Source organism: Salmo salar, chromosome 01, assembly GCF_965601325.2.
Source record: "Salmo salar chromosome 01, fSalSal1, whole genome shotgun sequence".
Lineage (NCBI taxonomy): Eukaryota > Metazoa > Chordata > Actinopteri > Salmoniformes > Salmonidae > Salmo > Salmo salar.
Genome location: NC_138291.1, coordinates 152,681,222 through 152,697,500, shown reverse-complemented (window position 1 = coordinate 152,697,500; position 16,279 = coordinate 152,681,222). Strand labels below are relative to the sequence as shown.

The 16,279-nt window shown below is 47.0% G+C and overlaps 2 protein-coding genes across 4 annotated transcripts in view; one reads left to right on the top strand and one right to left on the bottom strand.

The window, feature by feature from the left end:
* The window catches only part of LOC100195252 (RAB14, member RAS oncogene family), a 30,205-nt gene extending 26,010 nt beyond the window's left edge, over positions 1 to 4,195 (top strand). Inside the window, 3 exon segments of the mRNA NM_001140281.1 lie at positions 1,930 to 2,017; positions 2,587 to 2,617; positions 2,730 to 4,195. Of these exon segments, the coding sequence (NP_001133753.1) occupies positions 1,930 to 2,017; positions 2,587 to 2,617; positions 2,730 to 2,907 (297 nt within the window). The 3' untranslated portion in view covers positions 2,908 to 4,195.
* Positions 4,196 to 5,735: 1,540 nt separating this feature from the next.
* The window catches only part of LOC106566947 (tyrosine-protein kinase ABL1), a 65,004-nt gene continuing 54,460 nt past the window's right edge, over positions 5,736 to 16,279 (bottom strand). For all 3 annotated transcript variants that reach the window (XM_014135631.3, XM_014135641.3, XM_014135647.3), the window contains 8 exons: positions 14,630 to 14,902; positions 12,226 to 12,310; positions 11,885 to 12,062; positions 11,326 to 11,510; positions 11,022 to 11,174; positions 9,551 to 9,640; positions 9,141 to 9,266; positions 5,736 to 8,934 (listed from right to left, as the gene is read on the bottom strand). In XM_014135631.3, coding sequence (XP_013991106.2) covers positions 7,310 to 8,934; positions 9,141 to 9,266; positions 9,551 to 9,640; positions 11,022 to 11,174; positions 11,326 to 11,510; positions 11,885 to 12,062; positions 12,226 to 12,310; positions 14,630 to 14,902 — 2,715 coding nt within the window. In that variant the 3' untranslated portion in view covers positions 5,736 to 7,309. The remainder of the gene's footprint in view (positions 8,935 to 9,140; positions 9,267 to 9,550; positions 9,641 to 11,021; positions 11,175 to 11,325; positions 11,511 to 11,884; positions 12,063 to 12,225; positions 12,311 to 14,629; positions 14,903 to 16,279) is intronic.

The following is a 16,279-nucleotide window of genomic DNA, read 5'->3' as shown; positions in this document are numbered from 1 at the left end:
GTGTCTCTCTCTCTCTCTCTCTCACTCTGTGTGTCTCTCTCTCTCTCTCTCTCACTCTGTGTCTCTCTCTCTCTCTCACTCTGTGTGTCTCTCTCTCACTCTGTGTGTCTCTCTCTCTCTCTCACTCTGTGTGTCTCTCTCTCTCTCTCACTCTGTGTGTCTCTCTCTCTCTCACTCTGTGTGTCTCTCTCTCACTCACTCTGTGTGTCTCTCTCTCTCTCACTCACTCTGTGTGTCTCTCTCTCTCTCACTCACTCTGTGTGTCTCTCTCTCTCTCACTCACTCTGTGTGTCTCTCTCTCACTCACTCTGTGTGTCTCTCTCTCACTCACTCTGTGTGTCTCTCTCTCACTCACTCTGTGTGTCTCTCTCTCACTCACTCTGTGTGTCTCTCTCACTCACTCTGTGTGTCTCTCTCACTCACTCTGTGTGTGTCTCTCTCTCTCTCTCTGTGTGTCTCTCTCTCTCTCTCTCACTCACTGTGTGTGTGTGTCTGTCTCTCACTCACTGTGTCTCTCTCTCTCTCTGTGTGTCTGTGTCTCTCTCTCTGTGTGTCTCTCTCTCACTCACTCTGTGTGTGTGTGTCTCTCTCTCACTCACTCTGTGTGTGTGTGTGTGTCTCTCTCTTACTCACTCTGTGTGTGTGTGTGTGTCTCTCTCTTACTCACTCTGTGTGTGTGTGTCTCTCTCTTACTCACTCTGTGTGTGTGTGTCTCTCTCTCACTCACTCTGTGTGTGTGTGTCTCTCTCTCTCACTCTGTGTGTGTCTCTCTCTCTCACTCTGTGTGTGTGTCTCTCTCACTCTGTGTCTCTCTCACACTCACTCTCACTGTGTGTGTCTCTCTCTCTCTCACTCTGTGTGTCTCTCTCACTCTGTGTGTCTCTCTCACTCTGTGTCTCTCTCTCACTCTGTGTCTCTCTCTCACTCTGTGTGTCTCTCTCTCTCTCACTCTGTGTGTGTGTCTCTCTCTCACTCTGTGTGTCTGTCTCTCTCTCACTCTGTGTGTGTCTCTCTCTCTCACTCTGTGTGTGTGTCTCTCTCTCTCTCACTCTGTGTGTGTGTCTCTCTCTCTCTCACTCTGTGTGTGTGTGTCTCTCTCTCTCTCACTCTGTGTGTGTGTCTCTCTCTCTCTCACTCTGTGTGTGTGTCTCTCTCTCTCTCACTCTGTGTGTGTGTGTCTCTCTCTCTCTCTCTCACTCTGTGTGTGTGTGTCTCTCTCTCTCTCTCTCACTCTGTGTGTGTGTGTGTCTCTCTCTCTCACTCTCTCTCTCTGTGTGTGTGTGTCTCTCTCTCTCACTCTCACTCTGTGTGTGTCTCTCTCTCTCTCACTCTGTGTGTGTCTCTCTCTCTCTCTCTCTCTCTCTCACTCTCACTGTGTGTGTCTCTCTCTCTCACTCTGTGTGTCTCTCTCTCACACACTCTGTGTGTGTGTGTCTGTCTCTCTCTCACTCTCTACACTCTGTGTGTGTCTCTGATGTTGACTACTCCAGCACACCCAGTGTGTTTGATGTCCTAGAGCCCTGTGCATCTCTAAATTGGATTTTGACAAAATGTATGCTTTCATTTACAGTGCAGAATATGCTTTTAGGGTGTTTATACAAAGGCAACATCCTAAACTCAGTCAGCTAGTTTGTACTCAGACAACAGAGTCTCATGTTGGAAAAGGATACATGTCTAGTTCCCAGATGCATTGGAAATGGTATAGCAATATCTGTATCTTTCATGGTGTTTAGCCGATACAGTATATATTGCTAAATCAATTTTTCACACCAATACTAAGTTATACGAGCTCTCTAAGACACTGGGTGAAGTGAGCGAGCTGAATCATGTCCTTTTCTGCCTATAAGTGACGTATAGGTGAGTAGTGAGGCTGCTACTGTTGATGTTTGGTGCCTGGAGGACTGACATGACTCGTTCTCTCCTCCCCAGGTGATCATTCTTATAGGTAACAAAGCAGACCTGGAAGCCCAGAGGGACGTCACGTATGAGGAGGCCAAGCAGTTTGCTGAGGAGAACGGTGAGTCGGAAACCGAGAAGGATTGAGAGAGATGGAAGAAGAGTAAAACTCTCTCTATGGAATTGGCTGTGTGATAATGCCCTCTCACTTGAGCTGGGATTCAACCTGATTGTGAATGTAGACAACGCAGCTTTTAAAGGCAATATTACCACGTTCAAGGTAAACGCTGCAGATTCCGGCTCAATTAGAAATGACCTTTAAATGTGAATTGCGCTGTAATGCGGCTCTACCACGGATCAGAGAATGCTGGCCTTGGTGATCGCTGTAATGCGGCTCTACCACGGATCAGAGAATGCTGGCCTTGGTGATCGCTGTAATGCGGCTCTACCACGGATCAGAGAATGCTGGCCTTGGTGATCGGAAGGAGAGCAAGAGGGGTATGGGGAAGAACAGACTCCTCCAGATAGGAGGGATGGAGAGATGAAAAATAGCAACTCGTCTCTGATAGAGGGAGAAAGAGGAGGGAGTGGCACATGCACGGAGATTCATAGGAGAGCGATGAGTGTAGTTATGAGTGAGCAGGGTGGTTGGGGAACTGCAGTAGTCTCACTCCATTCCTTGTGTTACAGGTCTCTTATTCCTGGAAGCCAGCGCCAAAACGTAAGTTAACTGACCTCTGTACATTCTGCCTGCTTTTACCTCCCATTTTCAATGTGCTGAAATGCTCTGCCGTGTTCCTAACCGTGTGTGACTGACTGTGTCCTCTCCCCAGGGGTGAGAATGTGGAGGATGCCTTTCTGGAGGCGGCTAAGAAGATCTACCAGAACATCCAGGATGGCAGTCTGGACCTGAACGCTGCAGAGTCAGGTGTCCAACACAAGCCTTCCGCCCCCCAGGGAGGCCCACTATCCAACGAACCACAGCCCCAGAGGGAAGGCTGCGGCTGCTAATGACCAATGCCTCTCTCTCTCTGTCCTTCTCCACCCCCCCTCTCTCTTTCCTCATCCTCCATCATCCCCTCCCCACTCCACTGGGACTGCATGAGTGTGGGACACGGATGGAGGGAGGGAACAAGGGATGGGTTGGCTGGTCTGGGTTCTGTAGTAGTGTACGTCCCACTGCCCCCCTCCTTCTCTCCCTGTTATTCTCTCACTCCTCTTTTCCGGTCTGTGCATCCTCCTCCTCCTCCACCTTTTCACTTGGTTGTTGTCTTCACGTCTTTCTCTTGTTCCTTCTCTTCCTCTCCTCCTCTGCACCATTCAGTCCAGCTCCTCTGCCATGGGATTCCAGTTCCACACACATTTACATATATAAAGACATGGTTTACTGACACATAGATGGGTAAACCTGAAGAAATACTTTTTTAACGTTTCCTTTTATAGCTTCTATATTATCAATCAAGTCTCATCTACCACATCTGAAACCAACCAAGCCTGTATAGTCTAACCTCCACTGACATTGACTTATCTACAGTCTCTGCATCTCTCCCCCTGCATCACTCCTGCATGGTTTAATGATCTAGGACTATTTTAATTGAACTAAAATGTGAATGAGTAAAATATTTCCCTCGATGGCTTGGTCTCTTCCGGGGGAGGAGATGGTTAGTGAAAGAAATGATGTAATGTATGACGCGACCCGCTACTGATCACTATTAGCGGTGTGTGTGTGTGTGTGTGTGTGTGTGTGTGTGTGTGTGTGTGTGTGTGTGTGTGTGTGTGTGTGTGTGTGGTCCAGTTGTTGGACCTGGTCTAGAACAGGTATCCACTGTCTCTACCCAAAGCTTTCCCCCCTGGTCCTTATGGTAAAGCTCTGATACTAGGCAGAGATGGAATCCCACAGTACACCTCAGAGTGGCAACACTAGTGTAGTAGAGAGACAAGAGACCTGGAATTCCCCTGAAACGCCTCTACCTACTTGTCTTTCTCCCTATATGACGTCACAGGAAAGGCTCTGGGTGTTTTCCTGCCAGTACAGTGTCACTGTGCAGGGAAGGGATTTCTTTAACTAAGTTAATGACACTTAAGAAAACAAAACACGTTTTCCTTTAGATCATCAGTTTCATTGCACCAACTTCCTCCTCTTCCCCCCCGACCATATCAATAGAATCTGTCTGTCCTGACCAGCATTTTCTTTGTCGTCGTTTGTTGCCTTATTGTTATGGTTAATATTATTACTGTTTAATCTTTACTTTGCTGCGCTTGCGCTACATACTGCTGTCAAATAAACAAACTTTTACAATATGGTGATATTTTTGTGGAGAACATGGTAACTGGTGTAACAAGGTAGATGTTATTTTTTGTATATCCTGAGACACCCTTGGAGAGTGGTGTCACAGCCAGGGATCCTGGAGCAATTAGGGTTGAGTGCCTTGCTCAAAGACAGATTGGTAGATTTCTTTTCACCTAGTCGCTCAGGGATTTGAACTAGCAGCCTTTCGGTTACTGGCCCAACGCTCTAACCACTAGGCTACCTGCTGTGATCAGCTTACCCTATTCCAGTCCTTACCTTAACTATTGAGGTGAGTAATTCAAACTGACCCCAAATCAATGCTAAGGGGCATCTTAACCCTACACCTGTGGTCCCTCGCCCACTCTCCCCACAGGCTTGTATAGTAACAACACCAAGCAACATGCCCCAAATGGGAATACTTATTCTGAATTGTTTCAAGCTCAATTTCTGTACATCTGTAGGTGACCATGCTATTTGGAGGATTGGCAAGCCCAGAGATTGAAGATAAACATGCTGAGGTGTGTGTATTTCATGCTTGGGAATTCTGTAACATTGGCCAGTGATAGACTAAAAGCATAGCTGATGTTTGAGCTGTCAAATCAGTGAGCAGGTGCTCTTGATCATTGTCATGACGCCACACCCATCCCATTCGCATTGAAGTTCATAAGGAGAAAGTGTTGGCTATAAAGAAATAATCACTCAGATTAGAATTCATTTCAATCTGTCAAATCAAGGTGTAGATTACATCTCACATTCCAATGTATGAACTTCTAAACAAGTTGCATCTTAATGCAGCTCTGTGTAGCCAATGGCAATGCCCGGAGCCGCTTGTGGATTTGACAGCTCTAACGCAGTTAAACCTCCGACACCACCACAACAACCGCTATGCGGATTAGATTGAATTGAGCCCATAGTTTCTATGAATAAATGTGTTTGGACAGACACTCACTAGTGCTATCTGGTGGTTCCATTGTTTTGTTTCTTCACTCTTCATCCTCAGTCTCTGGGTAGAGGGGGAGTGGAAGTGTACAAACTAGTGCTTTGTCGATTCCACTCAACTCTTGCTTGTAGGAGCTGGAGTGGAGAATGTCACTTTGAGTTAGGTTTTTTTCTCTTCATGTATTTCTTAGGCACCATGTAATGTTTAATGAAATTGGATAAAACTATGACCAAAGTATAAAAAATTGCTTCTACATTGAGTGGTCCCCTCCCCAATGTCGGAGGCGGGATTATTAAGGGGATAGGGTGCCATCACCCTAACTCATTTTAATACACCAATGGTAACATGATGCATTGCTGTCTTAATTTTGGGGCATGGGAATTGGCTGGTGGGAGGGTCTAGAGATGGGTCCTCCTACGTTATAAAATGAACATGTATACATTTTGAAGGAGCTGTGCTAACATTTAAAAGCATTCTTGCGTGTATATGATTTTAATGACAAAATGCTCTAGACAGAAAATACATTATACATAACCTGTTGTACTGCTTGTCATTCTTGTCACATTGTGCACGTAAACATGTAAGTAGAGTAAGAACAGATTCAATTGATGGGTTTCAAGTAGCAAAATTGCTTTGCATTTTAATGCAACAAATTGCACCAAGGTTACAGGGAGAAAGAAAATATGTATTTACAAAGGAGAGCAAAATAAGTCTACAAAATTGTGAGGTGGCTCGGACACAAAAAAAGAAATCTAAGTAGTGGCATGATTTTTATGGAGGGGGGAATAAAAAAATACATGAACAGTACCGTGAAGTAAAGGCAGGTTGATGTCGTCCTCAGGCATCGCAGTCAGTCAGGGCAAGGGTGTGGGGAACAGCACAAACTAATACTGAAAAGAAATACATTATTTAAAGTAGAAAACACATAGGAATATCTTAGTCACCCCCTGACTACACAGTGGCATTTCATTGGTTTGGTAAGAAATAACTGTCCCATAATGAACAATGGTCAGTTTCTCACTGTATATCTGGTCATTTCTCGTAAGACAAAGCAAGTGATGCGTCCTCCATACATTAAAACATGATGTCCATCCAACTACAGAAGGCTTTTGTGAGGTTTGTAAGTGGTGTGTGTTGAATGTAATAAAATGGTCGGACAAGATGGAAACAACATTCAGATCCATCAGAGTTAAGTTGGAGTTCCCTGGTCCCTCTCCAGTAGTGTTCAGTATGGAATATGACAATCATGTGCCTGAAGGAGAAACATTACTATTTTCCTCATCCACATAAATATTTATAAGGCCATATTGCTCTGTTTTAGTTTGGCTTTGGGAGTTACATTGATAGTGTTTTTAAGGCACTCTATTCAGATCCTGTGCACAGAAACAAATGTTCCCAGGTAGTCTTCCAGCTCACTTTGCTTCTTTCCTCTATGGCACAGTGCTGCATTACTGCTACTAGCATCCATTCAGTCAATACTGACACAGTCATATCACACCACAGAGATCTGCCATGAAGGGTGATGTCGCAAGCTGAGGGGGAAAAAGGTAAATGAGGTGGAGAGACAATGTGCACTTCCAGACACTCCCCATTATTTCTGGATGGAAACAAGACGTGTGTACGCTTTGGCTGTTTGTCTCCACAGAACTGGAAGGCATCCTAAGCCATATGAGGCTTTAAGTTTGTGGCACATTCGCAACTCTGCCAGTAAAGGAAAGAATGTGATATGCTTTTTGTCTATAGTGTCATAAAAAAAGACATGATCATATAGAAAATGATTAATGAAAAGGTGACGTGATGCAGAATTGGGCCCAGGCCTCTGGTTAAGGCCAAATTGAACTTGCATTTATAGTTAAGGCTTTCAGACAAAACACATGAGGAAAAACTCATCGAAAATCTGAATGTTCCTTTGATTCTGAGCATGGTAACCACAGTCTTTAGTGTTTGAAGTGTCCTCCGACATCCTGTAAGGCTGCATAAAATCTATTTCTCCAAAGTGTGCATCATGCTCAAACTGTCCAGTGGCACTGTAGCATGCCCTGTGCTCCACCTCAACGTGAGTTCAGCATGACCACAGTGTAGGAGACACGACTATGGAACATTACATGCAGTGAGAGAGAAGGGGGGAGGTTAGGTTCATTAAAGTTCTGCTTTTTCTTCCAGTCAGTGTGGCCTCCTCTCCGCTACCTCTGAACGATGTCACTGATCTCTTTGACAGACGAGAGCAGCTTGCTGAAGTCCTGCTGCGCTCCGCTGGCACCCCCAGTGGCAGCAGGGCAGATCTGCAGCTCGCGCAGACTGCTCTCCAGCTTGTTGATGGCCTCGCGGAAGGCAAACTTGTTCCTCATCTGCTGGATGGACTCCACGTAGCTCACGCAGTACTTGGACAGGTTCTTGCCCGCCTCCAGCACGGCGCTGTGGCTGCCTGTCTGCTCAGAGTTGCGTCCGATGGCAGTGCGCAGCAGCTCTGTGCCCTCCAGAACCATCTCCCTGGTGATGGCAGAGTTGGGCTGGCGCTCTGGGGGCGCACGCGTCTTCCTCAGGGAGCGTCGGGTGTTCATGAGGGGGATGAAGGCTGTGGGAGAGGTCTGGTCTCCTGGGGAGGAGAAACCCAGGGGGCTGGAGGTGGAGCCAGACACTGAGGAAGAGGAGGTCTTTGACGGCTGTGGTTTAGAGGAGGTGCTGAGGCTGAGTTTCTTGTGGCCCTCCAGGAGAGAGCGAGCTTGGTCACTGGGGCTGGATGGGTTGTGGGAGTCTGAGGCCTTGGCTTTGGTGTCTGTGGGAGAGGGGAGCTCCTGAGTGGGGCTGCGGGAGATCTTGCCTGACTTGGCACTGGAGGGCGGGGGTGGAGGGGGAGCAGGCTTGGGCTTCTGGAACTTTCCTCTCTCCCTGGGACCGGAGGAGTCCAGGTTGTGTTTGTGGCGGCGGGCCCTGCACTCGTCCCCAGCTGCCCCCAGAGTGGGAAACACGTTGGGCTTGAGCAGCTCGGCCTGCAGGGCGCTGGTCTTGGAGCTGTCTAGCCCCTGCCCTGGAAGCCTCCTACTAAGCTTGGGCGTCAGGGTCTGGGGGCTGGACTCCGCATCCTTAAACACCTCATCTGATGGATCCTCTGTCTTCTTGGGCAGGCGGGGTGGGGGGGTGAGGGTGCCCATGCGAGGGATGCTGATCTCTGGCTTCTCGTTGGCCCTCTTGCGGGGCAGGGCGGGCTTCCCCCCGAAGGTGCCCGAGTCAAAATGGCCTTTGTGCAGGTCACGGGGCAGCGTGACCGACTTCCACTCAGTGCGATCCGAGCCTGGGGACATGCTGGAGGCCGAGGAGGAGCGCAGGAAACGTTTCGAGTTAGATACTATATCCTCCTCGCTGGGTGGAGTGGTGGCAGTCTTACCACTTACACTGGGCACCACCGGCGTACACTTCTTCCTGGCATGATGCGGGGGGAACAGGGGGCCCGGGTAGGTGGGCGCCCCATTGGTAATACCCCCTGCCCCGTTGTTGTTAGCACCCAGAACCTTGTTGGGATCGTTGGTATGTGTATCACTGAAGGAGCCGTTGTTAAAGTCGTTGTCTCGGTGGTCGGGCGCCAGCCCCCGTCTCTCCGGGTGTCCGTCCATCTCCCTGAAAGAGCTGCTGCGTTTGGGCGGGGCAGGCGCTGTCTTCTTCTTCTTCTTGATGAGGTTGAAGAGGCTGTTGCGGGACTTGTCCTTGTCTTTGGGTAGCAGGCGGTCGTCCTCGTTCAGGTTGCTGTCCAGGAACGGACGCTCTTTCCTTGGGAGCATGGGGGACACGGCCACCTCCGGCTCCACGGCGTCTGGGTGAACACACAGACATGCAAATCATCAGTTGTTTGAACAACACTCAACACAGCCAAATCACTGGAAAAGTATAGTAGGTCAAATATAGTACGAAAATCACCAATAAATTGTCCCAACGCTCTTTTGACATCTGTTAAATATGGGTTAAAAACACTTAAGGGTGCAATGCATTGAGAAGAGGGGTATGTTAGGCGAGTCTCACCAGGGCTGTCTCCATCTCGGTCCACGTTCCTACGGAGGGTCCTGGTCTTGGTGGGCAGTTGTGGAGCCTGCTGCATGGGGCCCAGCACCACCTTCTTCCCTTTCTTACCCAACTCCTTCTCCACCTCTGTCACATGACAAACACACACACACAGTGTATTAACATACTTCTTGCTCTTATAACCCTGAAACCACTCTGGAGTACAGCACCTGGAAAACAGATGGCAAATTAACTCCTCTAAGCTGAAAGATTACTGACCCAAATATTGTCTGGAAGTGCTTAAAAGCTATTCTCTCTCAATCTGGTTTGATCTAGCACACAACCTACAGATAACACCTCAAATTGAAGAGTTATAGTTGTCTTAAATTCAGCTATAACGTGTGTAATTGTGACTACATAAGGACACTCACCATCAGAGATGCTGGACTCCTGAAACATGGTCTCAAAGGCCTGGTGGGTCTCAGCAAAGGAGGGCCGCTCGGTAGGGTTCCACTTCCAGCCTGGGAGAGAGGGAGAGAACAGGAAATGAGGTTTGGTACCAATCAGAAAACTGTCTGCATGATATGAATGTGTCTGGTTATTTCACATTCAGGGATTTTTCAATATTGGCAGACGTGTTTCAACTATATTGAACAAAAAGAAACACAACATGCAACAATTTCTAAGATTTTACTGAGTTACAGGGATATAGAAGGAAATAAGTAAATTAAAATAATAAATTAGGCCGTAATCTATGTATTTCCCATGACTGGGAATAGAGATATGCATCTATTGGTCACAAATACCTTAAAAAAAAGGTAGGGGCATGGATCAGAAAACCAGTCAGTATCTGACGTGACCACCATTTGCCTCATGCAGCGCGACACATCTCCTTCACATAGAGTTAATCAGGCTGTTAATTTGGGCCTGTACGAATGTTGTCCCACTCCTCTTCAATGGCTGTGCGAAGTTGCTGGATATTGGTGGGAACTGGAACTTTGTCGTACACATCGATCCAGAGCATCCCAAACATGCTCAATTGGTGACAATGTCTTGTGAGTATGCAGGCCATGGAAGAACTGGGACAATTACAGCCTCCAGGAATTGTGTACAGATCATTGCGACATGGGGCTGTGCATTATCATGCTGAAACATGGTGATGGCAGTCGGATGAATGGCACGACAATGGGCCTCAGGATCTCATCACAGTATCTCTGTGCACTCAAATTGCTATTGATAAAATGCAACTGTGTTCGTTGTCTGTAGCTTATGCCTGCCCATACCATAACTGCACTGTCACAATGTTGACATCAGCAAACCGCTCCCCCACACGACGCCATACACATGGTCTGTGGATAGTGAGGCCGGTAGGACGTACTACCAAATTCTCTAAACTGACGTTGGAGGTGGCTTATGGTAGAGAAATTAACATTCTCTGGCAACAGCTCTGGTGGACATTCCTGCAGTCAGCATGCCAATTGCACACTCCCTCAAAACTTGAGACATCGGTGGCATGTTGTTGTGTGACGAAACGGCACATTTTAGAGTGGCCTTTTATTGTCCCCAGCAATGATCATGCTGTTTAATCAGCTACTTGATATGCCACACCTGTCAGGTGGATGGATTATATATTATATTGACAGGGATGTGAACAAAATTTGATAGAAATAATCTTTGTGCGTATGGAACATTTCTGGGATCTTTTATTTCAACTCATGAAACATGGGACCAACACTTTACATGTTGCGTTTATATTCTTGTTCAGTGGAGTTAGTCATTAAGCACTCAATGACTTCATTCCAGTAGACATTAAACAAACAAAACATGATGAAGGTAGTTAGAGAACTACTTTGAAAAGCCAGGCTGTGCCATTTAGCCATAGACAGATGTATGTGTACTCACAGGCCCTCATGAGCTGGTAGACCTTCTCTGGGCAGCCCTCCGGCCGGTCCATGCGGTAGTCCTTCTCTAGGAGCTCATACACCTGGGAGAGGTCTATGCCAGGGTACGGAGACATCCCATAGGTGGCGATCTCCCACAGCAACACTCCGAACGCTGGGAGTTTGGGATAACAAAGTACAGAGATGAGTCTATTTGCATGCCAAAACAAGACTATGTTCATGACATTGTAATCACAATGACATAAGTAATTGTAAATATCAGAAATACATTTGTCATTGAGTTACTGTGTCATCTTCAAACTCACCCCAGACGTCAGATTTGATGGAGAACTTGTTGTAGGCCAGGCTCTCCGGGGCGGTCCACTTGATGGGGAACTTGGCCCCAGCGTGGGCCGTGTACGTGTCCCCCGTCATCAGCCTGCTCAGCCCGAAGTCTGCCACCTTCACCAGGTGGTTCTCCCCCACCAGACAGTTACGGGCTGCCAGGTCCCTGGAGCACAGAGCGAAGACAGAGGAGCATGATGTCAAAGGCAGTGGTATGTATTTATTTAGGATGGCAATTCTCTTCTCATATCTATGTCTTTAGGTGTTGTCTGTTACGTGGGCACTTGAGCATGAAGCTGAGTTTCAACAAGCTTGACAATTAAAAGCAAATTGGGGAATCGACAAGAGGACATAAATCATATCTTCTAGGCCATAATAAAACATGCTGGGGCAAAGTCAATCTCACAGCAACAGCACACATATGATATTTCTGTCTGGGGGAGGACAAATGATAGGCAAGAGTGAGGGGCAGGGGAGGTTAGTGAAAGGTAAGAAATGGGAAGAGAGAGAAACTGAGGTTAAGCTCGTGTCATGTCTCACCTGTGGATGAAGTTCTTCCTCTCCAGGTACTCCATGGCGGAGGAGATCTGCGTGGCCATGTGGAGCAGCACCACAGCATTCACCTCCTCCCTGTTACACTCCCTCAGGTAGTCCAGCAGGTTGCCATGGGTCATGAACTCTGTGATGATGTAGAACGGGGGCTCCCGCGTGCACACGCCTGGCAGAGAGAGAGAGGCAGAGTTAGTCACAGCACTGACAATGGCAGTACAGTGTGGCATTTCACGAAGAGACACAATTTAGGCTCTAGTTAAAAGTAGTGCAATATAAAGGGAGTAGGGTGCTATTTGAGACGCAGCCTGAGACATAACCCAGTAACTCACCCAGTAGCTGTACCAGGTTGGGGTGTTTGATCTCCTTCATGACAGCAGCCTCCTTTAGGAACTCCTCCACCTCCATGGTGTCCTCCTGAGTGGGTGAGAACAGAGGGTCAACCACACACATCAGGAGAACATATATTCAAACAGTTAGCTACATCTACACTGCCTTCAGAAAGCCGTCTTCTTGGTAAGCAACTCCCATGTAGATTTGGCCTTGTGTTTTAGGTTATTGTCCTGCTGAAAGGTGAATTCATCTCCCAGTGTCTGGTGGAAAGCAGACTGAACCAGGTTTTCCTCTAGGATGTTGCTTAACTCCATACCGTTTCTTTTTTTATCCTGAAAAACTCCACATTCCTTAATGATTACAAGCAAACATATAACATGATGCAGCCAGCACTATGCTTGAAAATATGCAGAGTGGTACTCTGTACTGTGTTATATAGGATTTGCCCCAAACATAACACTTTATATTCAGGACAAAAAGTGAATTGCTTTGCCACCTTTTTTGCAGTATTACTTTAATACAAACAGGATGCATGTTTTGGAATATCTTTATTCTGTAAAGGCTTCTGTCTTTTCACTTTGTTTATTAGGTTAGTAATGTGAAGTAACTACAATGTTGTTGATCCATACTCAGAGTTTAATGGCTTTGATAGGGGAGAACTGTTTTAAAGTCACCATTGGCCTCATGGTGAAATCCCTGAGCAGCTTCCTTCCTCTTCGGTAACTGAGTTAGGAAGGACGCCTGTATCTTTGTAGTGACTGGGTGAATTGATATACCATCCAAAGTGTAATTAATAACTTCACCATGCTCAAAGGGATATTCAGTGTTTGCTTTTTAATTTATTTATTTTTACTCATCTACCAATAGGTGCCTTTGTGAGGCATTGGAAAACCTCCCTGGTCTTTGTGGTTGAATCTGTGTTTGACATTCACTGCTCGACTGAGGAACCTTACAGATAATTGTATGTGTAGGGTAGAGAGATGAGGTAGTCATTAAACAACTATGTTAAACACAATTATTGCACACAAGCCCATGCAACTTATTATGTGACATGTTCAGCAATCTTTTTACTCCTGAACTTATTTAGGTTTGCCATAAGAAAGGGTTTGAATATTTATTGACTCAAGCCATTTCAGCTTTTAATTTTTCATTAATTTATCATTTCAAAAAACACAATTCCTCTTTGACACTATGGGGTATTGTGTGTAGGCCAGTGACCAACAATCTAAATGTAATCCATTTTAAATCCAGGCTGTAACAAAATGTGGAAAAAGTCAAAGGGTGTGAATACTATGATGGCACTGTAGACTATAGGCATGGCTAGCTTCACATGCTTCTACATGGAACTACCTATAGAAGCATAAGTGTGTTTGCTCAGCAGATGTCTAAAATGGGTAACCTTCTTCTGTTCTACACCAGGTAGTGGTATACTCAGCACAGTTCCCATCCCACCATCCTGAAACTCCACTGTTATTTTCCAACTAACTAAGACAGCAGCTAAAAGACAATATTGACAACTGCACTATTAACTACTACAAAAAATACATAAAAAATAAACAAAAACAGACTACTACAGACAATATTGACTACAGCACTACGTTAGGGTGGCAGGTAGCCTAGCGGTTAGAGCGTTGGGCCAGTAACCGAAAGGTCGCTGGTTCGAATACCTGAGCGACTAGGTCTGGTGTTCAACCTTCCCAAGTTCTCTCACGTCACCCCGCTCCTCCGCTCTCTCCACTGGCTTCCAGTTGAAGCTCGCATCCGCTACAAGACCATGGTGCTTGCCTACGGAGCAGTGAGGGGAACGGCACCTCCGTACCTTCAGGCTCTGATCAGGCCCTACACCCAAACAAGGGCACTGCGTTCATCCACCTCTGGCCTGCTGGCCTCCCTACCTCTGAGGAAGCACAGTTCCCGCTCAGCCCAGTCAAAACTGTTCGCTGCTCTGACACCCCAATGGTGGAACAAGCTCCCTCACGACGCCAGGACAGCGGAGTCAATCACCACCTTCCGGATACACCTGAAACCCCACCTCTTTAAGGAATACCTGGGATAGGATAAAGTAATCCTTCTAACCCCCCCCCCCCCCTTAAAAGATTTAGATGCACTATTGTAAAGTGGTTGTTCCACTGGATATCATAAGGTGAATGCACCAATTTGTAAGTCGCTCTGGATAAGAGCGTCTGCTAAATGACTTAAATGTAGATGTGCCCTTGAGCAAGGCACTTAACCATAATTATCTCCAGGGGCCCGTACTACTATGACTGACCCTGTAAAACAACACATTTCACTGCACCTATCCGGTGTACGTGACAAATAAAATGTAAAAAACACTGTCGTCAACTCATTCTGCTGGTTTAATCTCACTCCCTAGACTCCCAACAAACCCCCTGAGACATGTACCTTGAGGGTCTTGACGGCCACGGTGAGGCTGTACTTCTTCCAGACCCCCTCGTAGACCTCTCCGTACTGGCCCCCGCCCAGCTTGTGCTTCATGGTGATGTCGGTGCGCTCCATCTCCCACTTGTCGTAGTTGGGCGACACGCCGTAGATGGTGGGCTTGTTGCGTTTGGGCGCCGGGTAGTGCAGCGTGGTGATGAGGCCATCGGCTACCGTGGAGTGGTGGTGAACCAGCTCTGCCAGGGTGTTGAATCGACTCTCAGACGACACATATAGCTGGGGAAAGGGAGAAGAGGGAAGAGACAATTTCCAGTTTAGATTCTATGACTGTTAAGCCCATAACAGAAAGGAGATTCAATGACCTTGGGAGTGAGAGGTTGGTTGGAGCAACACTGGAGATGCGGGTTTAAATCCAGCTCGAGTTACATAGACGTTAAATAGGTAACTTTACATTAAAGTGTCTAATAGATGAACACCAAAGAGGATAGATAAATGATTCTGTAATATGAACCAACTGAACTGGCTGGATATGATAATATGTGGAAAAGCAGCACGCTCAGAACGCATGGAGAGCAAGAAAAGCACTTTCCAGCTGCAGATGATCTCTGGCGAGAGATATTGGTCAAGGCTGACTGAACACAGTCTTTTCCATTGTCCATGTCTTATATAAGACCACAGTCCCAGATCCTGTGTTCCACTGTGGAAACATTCTGCACTCTTCATATCTTCATAAATGGATGGATTTCCAGAGTTTATAACAGAATGTAAATGGAGATAATGTAAGTAGGTACTAACTGAGTAGGTAGGTCGTGAAAGAAGCTGAAAAGAGCAGCATCCGAAGGTCTTGAACAATAAAGAGGCCTGTTCCGTTGTTCAACTACCTCACATTCAGCTTAAAGCTCCAACTTGACCACTTATCAGGGCCTGTCTCAGTAAAAACCATCCCAGTGGGAGCTCAGTTTCATTAACACAAGAATCTGGGCTGATCAGAATACTGTCAATCACCCAGTCTGTGTTGTATGGGGGTGATATGAGGAGTGTTCCACAGACAGGAGAGGTACACATATTGGAAAGTCTGCATTCCAGACGGCTGAATGTGAGCAGTGGGAGATAGCGGAACTGCAGGGGGTAGGGAGGGTGGAAGATTCATACTTTAACACACACACACACACACACACACACACGAGACCAGTGTGTGTGTGTGTCATTTTGTCTACGTGTGTGTGTTTGTGTGCACGTGCTGGTCTGGTGTGGAACAGAGAGGTCGTTTGGAGCATTCCTCTCGTGCATGCCGTTCCACTCGCTCACCTCTGTGCAGTGAGGAATGCTGGGATGCGTATGACATAGAAAGGATGGCAGCTGTCCTGCGGTGGAGGTGGTTTACCTCAGCTGGCCTGACAGACGCTAGGGTTAAGAGAGGGGAGAAGACTGCTGGGTTAAGAGAGGGGGAGAAGACAGCTGGGTTAAGAGAGGGGAGAAGACAGCTGGGTTAAGAGAGGGGAGAAGACAGCTGGGTTAAGAGAGGGGGAGAAGACAGCTGGGTTAAGAGAGGGGGAGAAGACAGCTGGGTTAAGAGAGGGGGAGAAGACAGCTGGTTTAAGAGAGGGGGAGAAGACAGCTGGGTTAAGAGAGGGGGAGAAGACAGCTGGGTTA